This window comes from Babylonia areolata, chromosome 4, assembly GCF_041734735.1.
Source record: "Babylonia areolata isolate BAREFJ2019XMU chromosome 4, ASM4173473v1, whole genome shotgun sequence".
Classification (NCBI taxonomy): Eukaryota; Metazoa; Mollusca; class Gastropoda; order Neogastropoda; family Buccinidae; genus Babylonia; species Babylonia areolata.
The window spans coordinates 21,299,222-21,308,735 of record NC_134879.1 but is presented as its reverse complement, the minus strand read 5'-3'; the positions used below and the strand labels follow the sequence as shown (position 1 = coordinate 21,308,735).

General features: G+C 45.5%; 1 protein-coding gene across 1 annotated transcript in view; it reads right to left on the bottom strand.

Moving 5' to 3' along the window:
• LOC143281602 (virulence metalloprotease-like) overlaps positions 1 to 9,166 on the bottom strand; it is a 10,935-nt gene extending 1,769 nt beyond the window's left edge. Inside the window, exons 1-4 of the mRNA XM_076586845.1 lie at positions 9,038 to 9,166; positions 6,656 to 6,907; positions 3,640 to 3,839; positions 1 to 948 (exon numbers count right to left, since the gene is read on the bottom strand). The exon at positions 1 to 948 is cut by the window's left edge and continues 1,769 nt beyond it. Coding sequence (XP_076442960.1) covers positions 1 to 948; positions 3,640 to 3,839; positions 6,656 to 6,907; positions 9,038 to 9,074 — 1,437 coding nt within the window. The 5' untranslated portion in view covers positions 9,075 to 9,166. The remainder of the gene's footprint in view (positions 949 to 3,639; positions 3,840 to 6,655; positions 6,908 to 9,037) is intronic.
• Between the last annotated feature and the right edge of the window lie 348 nt (positions 9,167 to 9,514).

Genomic DNA, 9,514 nt, shown 5'->3' with positions numbered 1-9,514 from the left:
CAGGAAGACGTGGAACACCTCCCTGATGGGCAGTCCGTAGTCATGCACCAGGAGGAAGAACACCCGGTTGTACACGCCGCTGCCGAAGTGCGGGTCCAGGAAGTCGGTGTAGTTGTCCACGTGGGAAATGGAGGAGTTGTCCAGTTCGGGGTGTTGGAAGTAGCGCAAGGGGGTGTGCTGTTTGGACACGTCAATGCCCATCAGCCAGTCCGCCTCGTTCAGGTAGGCCTCCGCCGTCTCTCCAGCCATGTCGGAGAAGGCCTCGTTGATGCCTCCCCACTGCTGGAAGTAGTACAGGTTGGAGTTCCTCTCAGTCAGCCCGTGCGCTATCTCGTGACTGGTGACGTCCAGGCTGACCATGGGGTAGAACGACTCCCCGCCGTCCCCGTACTGACACTCATAGCCGTTCCAGAAGGCGTTGCTGACGTTCACTCCGTAGTGGACTCTGAAGGTGATGACGTCGCCAAGCGGACTGGTCTGGTACCAGTCTTGGTACATCCGTCCCACCACGGTCCCGTAGAACAGGGCGTCCAGGAGCGGGGAGTAGGCTCCGTTCACCTCGTCGTCAGTCTCCAGGCAATCATAGGACGCCGCCTCCACGTCCGTCCCTTCGCTGCTGTCCGCTTCCGATTCGGTGAAGTTGTTGTTGATCACCCGCACGTACTCGTTCTCCAGGTAGCACAGACCCTTGTCCCGACGGACGTTCAAGCAGTGCTGCAAAAGCCCGTAGCGGATTTTCCCGATCTTGACGTTGCCGCCAGTGCCCGTGGCCCTGCAGTCGGTGCAAGAGTCCAGGGCGTCCCAGCTCATGATCACGTGGGCATCGCGTGCGCTGAGCGTGCAGGTGGGGCGTCGCTCCTCCTCCCCTAGGCCCTGCACCAGGTACTGCACCAGGTAGGCGGGATAAGGGTCCCCCTGGCCGTCCTCAAACAGCACCTGAGCTTGCACCTGAAACAAACATTGTATTGTGTTGTATTGTATTGTATTGTATTGTATTGTATTACTCCTTTTTTTCTCACAACAGATTTCTCTTTGTACAATTCGGGCTGCTTTCCCCAGGGAGAACGCGTCGCTGCGCAAAGAGTGCCACCTTTTTTTTTCTTCTTCTTATTTCTTTCTTTTCTTTGTGTGTGTGTGTGTGTGTGTGTGGTGTGTGTGCGTATGTGTGTATGTGTGTGTGTCTGTGTCTGTGTGTAGTGTGTGTGTGAGTGTGTGTGTGTGTGTGTGTGTTTCCGCCTGCAATTTTTTGTTTGTTTTGTTTTCCTATCGAAGTGGATTTTTCAGTTTGGACAACCCCTTTGTTGCCGTGGGTTCTTTTACGTGCCCTGAGTGCATGCTGCACACAGGAACTCAATTTACATACCACTACACAAGGTCTAGTGGAGGGGAAGAAAATACTGGCGACTATGGGAATCGAACTTGTGCGCTCAATTTCTCTCGCTTCCTCTGCGGACGCGTTACCCGCTAGGCCAACATCCCTACACGGCTTTACCTTTAATACAGACGATGTACTCTATCTATCTGTATACATATATATACTTATATGAGAGAATCTGAACACACACACACACACACACACACACACACACACACACACACACACACACACACACACACACACACACACCAGTACCTTCTCCCCTCCACTAGACCTGGAGTGGTGGTCTGGACGCAAGGCTAGAAATTCTGCCATGACAGTTGGCCGAGGTCCCGTGTGCAGCATGAAAAAAAAAAAAAAAAAAAAAAAAAAAAAAAAAAACCTTACCGCATGCGAAAGAACCCGTGGCAACAGAGGGGATGTCCCTTGCAAAATTCTATCGAAAAATCTACTTTAACTCTCTCCATACGAACGGCGAAAGAGACGACGTTAACAGCGTTTCACCCCAATTACCATCATCAAAATATTGCAAGCGGTAGGCTCTTATACTGAATAGGTGAATGTTGACAAAGAATACCACAATTCTGAGGACGGAAGCTAAAGGTTGGGTCATTCAGACACCCACTGGACATCCGAGGGGTCTGTGTAGAGGAGAAGAGAGGACTGGCCGTACTGAGTGAGTTAATAAGAAAACTTTACGCACTAGAAAGCAGACAAGAGAGTGGCGCCGCACTGTAATGACGTTGCTCTGTCCGTGAGAAGAGCAGCCAGAATTTCATACAAGGAAATCTGCTGTGACCAAAAGAAAAAGAAGAATGATGATGATGATGATGATGATATTTATATAGCGCTGAATCTTGTGCAGAAACAAATCAAAACGCTTTCGCACCAGTCATTCACACGCATGCATAACTCGAAATACTGGAGAAATTGAAAACAAGGAAGAGGTAGGGAAGGGAGGCTATCTTGGGAAGAGGTGGGTTTCAAGGCCAGACTTGAAAGAGCCGAATGCGGAGACCTGACGAAGAGTTATGAAATACAATGCAATACAATTCAGTACTAGAGGGAGAGAGAGAGAGAGAGATGCTTTTTATGTATGTCTATGTATATGTTCAGCCAGCTGGCTTGCTTTTTTCTTTTTTTTTTCTTTTTTTTTTTTAAATCCCCTGAGTCTGAAAAACAAAAACAACAAAAATATGACGTAATGGTCAACGTCACAAGAGGTCTGCCATACGATTTTGTGCACGAAAGGGACTGTACTTGTGCCTAAATTTTCCGTTTTATTGTTTTGTTTTGTTTTGTTTTGTTTTCTCCAGGTTGTATGTCGGTAACGGCGCCTGGTGGGTAAAGGGTGTAGATTTCTCCGATCTCTCGGGTCAACTTACGTGCAGACCTGCTTGTGCCTGAACCCCCTTCGTGTGTATACGCAAGCAGAAGATCAAATACACACGGTTAAAAATCCTGTAATCCATGCCAGCGTCCGGTTGGTTATGGAAACAAGAACATACCCAGCATGCTCCCCGAAAACAGAGTATGGCTGCCTATATGGCAGGGTAAAAAAAAATTAAAAAAAAAAAAACCGGACATGCACGTAAAAGTCCACTCGTGTACGAGTGAACGTGGGAGTTGCAGCCCACGAACAGAGAACAAGAAGTATGAGACCGATATTAAGTGTTTCATCCCCGATATGGCCCCATGAGATCGGCTGAAGTGAAAGCAACAAGAATGGGAGACAACTAGTTAATGGACGGTTGGAGGTCGCGAAGCAACCATTATCATTGTGAGGAAGCTAAGACTGGTTTGCTTACAAAGTGATGAAGAACCGGAGTTTAGAGTTTGTGTGTGTGTGTGTGTGTGTGTGTGTGTGTGTGTGTGTGTGTGTGTGTGTGTGTGTGTGTCCGTGGCTCACTTTTACACATTCATTTTCTAAGAAAATTTGAATTGAAAACACACACACACACACACACACACACACACACACACACACACAAACACACACACACACACTCTCTCTCTCTCTCTCTCTCTTTCCCTCTGTGCGTGTGTGTGTCTGTCTGCCTGTCTGTTTGTGTAAGTGTATGTGTATGTGTATTTGTGTGTCTGTCTGTCTGTCTGCTGTCCGTGTCTGTATGCCTTCCTCTCCCCCCCCCCCCCCACCCCCCCTTCCTCCCCCTCTCCCCCCGATTTTATGCACTTTAGGAACATGCCATGTCTACGACAGCGCTATAAAGAGACGTTCAAAAGTTGTTTTTTTCCGACACCTTGACATGCGAAATTTCGTCTTGCAACATTTCGTCGTTGTGGTGTCTCAAGCAGATCACTAGCGCCTCTTTGCGGTCAAGGTTGCTGGTGGAGTCAAGGTCAAGGTCGATGTGGTTGTACACTGTTCCGCTGGCATCCAGGACGTGAACTCCATTGGTGTCGGTTTCCACTGTCACGATGCCGTCCGCTACAGTGCGACCTGGTGACGGCAGAGAGGGTGGGGTCATACTGATGATGGTAGTGATGATGATGATGATGATGACGACGACGGTGATGATGATGATGATAATGATGGCGACGATGATGACCAAGATGATCATGATGATGATGATGACGTTGATGATGATGGTGACGATGATAATGGCGATGATGGTGAGGATGATGACGAGGATTGTGATGACGTTGGTGATGATGGTGGTGGTGGCGATGATAATGGTAATGGTGATGATTATGATGTTGATGGTGGTGATTGTGATCACGTTGATGATGCTGGCGATGCTAATGGTGGGTGCTGATAATGGTAATGGTGATGATGGCGATGATGATGGTGATGGTGATGATGATGGTGGTGATGATGGTGATGGTGACGATGATGACGATGATGGTGGTGATGATGGTGACGATGATGATTGTGGTGATGATGGTGGTGGTGGTGATGGTGATGGTGGTGGTGATGGAGAAGATGAGGAGGAGGAGGATGGTGATGATAATGGTGATTATGATGGTGGTGGTGATGATGATGATGATGATGATGGTGACGATAATGGTGATGATGGTGATGATGATGTCGATGATAATGATGATGATGATGATTGTGATGACGTTGATGATGGTGGTGATGATGGTGATGATAACGGTAATCGTGATGGTGATGATGATGATGATTGTGATGACGTTGATGATGATGGTGGTGGCGATGATAATGATAATAGCGATGGTGATGATGATGATGATGATAATGATGACGGTGATGATGATAATCATGATGGTGATGATGATGATGGTGGTGATAATGATGATGATGGTGGTGGTGGTCATGATGGTGGTCATGATGATGATGATGGTGATGATGATGGTGGTGATGATGGTGATGATAGTGGTCATGATGATGATGATGGTGATGATGGTGGTGATAATGATGGTGATGGTGATGATGGTGGTGATGATGATGATGATGGTGATGATGATGATGATGATGGTGGTGGTGATGATGATGATGATGAATGGTGATGATAACAACAACAAAAGTATGCTGCTGCTGCTGCTACTACTACTACTACTACTACTACTAATAATAATAATAATAATAATAATAATAACAATAATAATAATAATAATGACTGCCTATATGACGGGGGTAAAAACAGTCATACACGTAAAAAGCCTACTCATGTATAGGAGTGAACACGGGAGTCGCAGCCCACGGTAGAAGAAGAAGAAGAAAAGCACATGTTCATGGCCACATGAATGTCTCATCACTCACCTGTCCACACACACACAGAGGAAATTTTGTAGAAAACACACACACACACACACACACACACACACACACACACACGCACGCACGCACGCACACGTACACACACACACATACACACACACACGCACGCACGCACACACACACACATACACGCGCACACACACACACACACACACACACACACACGCTGTGAGGACCGAAAAAGGCAGTGAATTCCATGAGCGGAAGAGAGGAGAGACCTTGAAGGAACGTGCTTGCTTAAATCTTTTAATGTTTGGAAAGATGCTGAGGTGTTGCACTTCCGGAAACTGCATGAAAGCGGAAACACGAGATGTTACACTGCATTCTCTCTTCAGCGGGCTGCTAGTGCAGATCTGGAGTGTTAGCCTAGAGGTAACGCGTCCGCCTAGAAAGCGAGAGAATCTGAGCGTGCTGGTTCGAATCACGGCTCAGTCGCCGGTATCCCCCCCCCCAGAATTGCAATGGTCTAATCTGGAAAAAAAAAAAAAAAAAAAAGACTGCACAGAACTGTTTTTTGGTAGTTCAGGTTTGTTATAATTTGTTTGTTTTGTGATGGTTACCTGTGGACCTCCGCCCCCCTCCCCCCCCCCCGCCCCCCCCCTCTCTCTCTCTCTCTCTCTCTCTGTCTCTCTCTCCACCACCCACCCTCTTACCGTTCCGTTCCGTCTCTGTCACATCTTTGAACCTATTTTCTAAATCATTAGACTCACTTCGCTCTGTATTGAAACCTTTGCTAAACTAGTCTACCTGAAATGGAACTCAGTGTGTGGAGAGACTTGTGTCCGGTTGAGTGTTGGGCCTCGGTGTGTGAACTGCATACTGTTGCATTGTGCATCTGTGTGTCTGTCTGTGTGTGTGTGTGTGTGTGTGTGTGTGCGTGCACCATGATGTGCATTTGCATGCTCGTGTGAGCATGCATGCGTGTGTGGGTGCGCGCACGCGGGTTCGGCGTTGAGAGTGGCCGGTTTTTGTTTTGTTTCAATCATATCATTTATACCTTCTATGCATCTTTCATGTTATCAAGTTTTAATGTATTGTACTTGTTAATTCTGTTCGGGTTTTGTTGTTGTTGTTGTTGTTTGTTTGTTTGCTTTTGTTTGTTGTTGTTGTTGTTTTGTTATTGTTTTATGTTTAATCATCTAAACTCGATGTTGTGATAATGTGCTACACAAACCTGGGATAGGCTCTCAAAGCCTGACAACCGCGTTGGATTTCTGAAAAGGTCAGGCACCTCTGCTTCTCTCTCGCTCTCTCTCTCTCTTTTATTTTTTCATTTTATTTTTTTAACAGCAGGTGTAGTGCAGTGTTCGTTGAACCAGTCTGCACGCTTCAACACCTTGACATTGAAACTGAAACTTTCTTAACACGACCAGTTGTTGAGTGTGTGCGTGTGTATGTGTGTGTGTCTCTCTCTCTCTCTGCTTTTTTTTTTTTTTTTTTACCCTCCCCCCTCCCCTCCCCCCCAGCCGGGATTTGCCCGGACCAGTGGCTGGCTTGGAGAGCTGCTTTTTTACCTTGAAACGTTTCCTGCATCTTCATCAGTCGAGTGCCTTGTGCCGTGGTCGTCGTTTTCACGACTTGCAGTTTCGTGTCGTCATCCAACGCTATGGCGTCATCCAGCTCTCTTCTCGTCAGTCTGCCTGCGTCACGTTTATACTGCAATGATGTCATTGCGTCAGAAAGATCCCGACTTTTCCGCCACGCTCGCTGGAGCAGATCTTTGACATCCACAATTTTCGCACCGTCCGAGGTGGAAACGAGACATGCTGGGGAAAAAAAAAAAGATAAGAAATTGCAATGTTCCTGGGATTTACTGACTACAGCAACGAAATAACAACGGCGATGCTGATAGAGCGACAAGTAGTGAACAACACCAGAGGCTTCAGTATTCCAGACAGCAACACAGAACAGCACAGGAACTCCTATTTTGTAAGAACAGTAGCAGAGTGGAATCAGCTATTTGATGAAGCCATCATAGCAGGCCCCGCCAGCGCAGCACCATCAGCGCACGGTGGATCACCATCAAGGCCTGCCCCAACCGCTCATTAAATCTATATACACATATGTTTTTAGCCAGCCCTCTCCTGGACTGTTAGCAAAGCCTGGCGGGACCACCCCTTCTTTACCATCAAGGGATAGTCTTTGTACAATTTTTTTTTTTTTAATTTTGTGTGTCTCTCAAGCGCGCCCCCAGTTTTCCGTTACGACGATAGCCAATAATTTATTGGCTCCTGCAACGTACAAATCCAGATCCAGAGAAGCAGTACCTTCAGCTGCTCTTTGCCAGTCTTTCGGATAAGACAATATAAACCCGAGTTCCTGTGTGCGCACGGGGAAAAAAAAAAAAAAAAAAAACGCCCACGGAAACAAAAGGGCTGACCCTGGCAGATTTCTTCAGAAGAATCCGTTTTGATAGCTGAACATGTCCACACTTGCAGGCAGATGAAAAAAAACAGAAGAGTAGCGTTGTACTGTGACGACGCGTTCTCCTCGGAAGGAGCAGACAGAATTTCACACAGTGAAATATATCGTTGGAAAATGTAACACAACACAACACAATAAGCAGAAGGCATAGTACAGTCAGTCGTGCTTGGTACCATAATTGTCTTGACAGTAGGCTGATAATACCGGGACAGCATCAGTAACAGGTACAGTAGTCTGTAGTACATTCCTGCCAATTGCTACAGCAGCGTAGAAAAGTGAAAAGGTTACTGGCAATTAGCTGACATGTGCGAATTATAAAGACGTGAAATTGCTTTCAGTTGACTGCATAGTTATCCGCTGAAGGTAATCCGAAACATTTTCTGTACAGGGAATTCGTGAACCATAGTATTCCTACAAACTATTAAAAGTTTCAGTTAAAACTTCCAGATTTGCACATTTCTTTACTAACAGAGTAACAAATGTTTGGAACAATTTGTCACAAGATGTTGTTTCCGCAGGAACAGTGAATACATTTAAAAATTATCTTGATATTCATTTGAAAAATTTTAAATACAAAACTAATTTACATATTTATTGATTTTTCAAGCATTGCGCACTCAATGTTCAAAAAAATGCATCAGACATATGTGGGGACTCTCTTTTTCTTCCCCACTTCAAGCGGGCAAAAGGCCTTGTCAGGCCTGCACGCCTTGATATTGATATGATAATTATTGATATGATTGATATGAAATGACGCCTCCTTGAGCTACTGAAACTGAAACTTGTCAGTTCGGGTTGGTTTGTTTGGTGTTTTTTGGTTTGTTTTTTGGTGGTTTTTTTTTGTTTTTGTTTTTTGGTTGTTGTTGCTGTTGATTTTGTTTTGGTTTGGTTTGGGTTTTGTTTTGTTTTTTACAATTACTTTATAGAGTTTATCGGGTGGCTTTTTTTCCTTCACATTTGGCCCTAATCATAATAGCAATAGTGATAATTAGAAGAAGACGACAACGAACAACAACAACAATAGCAACAAAACCAAGAACTTGAAGAAGATCAATGAGAAGAAGAAGAATGATTTAAGGTATATGTCGCCTTTCCATGTACAGCTTGTTCGGTTGCGCTGTACAAAGAAGACAAAATGACGTGTAAAACAAAAACGCATTTGAACACTAAATACCGAATATTTGCACGCACCACTCAGCTCATTATGTCTAACCAAACACTAAAACTAATTCATATTCATACACACAGCATAAAACAAAACAAACAAAAAACACACCAAAAAACAGAAAAAAAAATCCACCACATGCAACACCTCGTTATACCTATCATACATCACATTAATACGCACATGCACACAACACACACCAAACATTGCAGTACCAAACTAATGCACACATCATATAACTTTATAATTAACACCAATTACACAATTCTCAGCACACATGTTAATTAACGCAGATAACAGCACATACCCAACAGAATCGCGATGAAGACGCACGGTCGAAGCATTGCAATGAAAAGAGAGCTAGAGCAGCAGCTGCCAACACACAAAATATGTCACTGACCATCCACCTCCGCAGCCACTGGTGAGTAGAACCAAGGCGCTCTGGCTCACAACTATCTAATGGAACGCTAAAGCGGCGAACGGCCGAGCATATGTCACGTAATTGGTGGGGGATTTGAGCTGATTGGGGCCCGTAGCACCGGATGGTTTGACATTTGCCGTTCGCGTTGCAAGTCAGCAGCGGAACTTTGTGTGAATGGCAAGGTTAACGACACGTTAACTTCCCAAGAACGTAATATGTTGATGACTGCTTGCTCACCTCTCGCCCTATCCCCCCCTCCCCCCTCCTCCAGTCTCCTCTCTCCTCCTCCCTGCCACCCACACACATACATGTTGGTTAACCTCTAGTATTCGTGTCAGTGTGTGTGTGTGTGTGTGTTCTGTC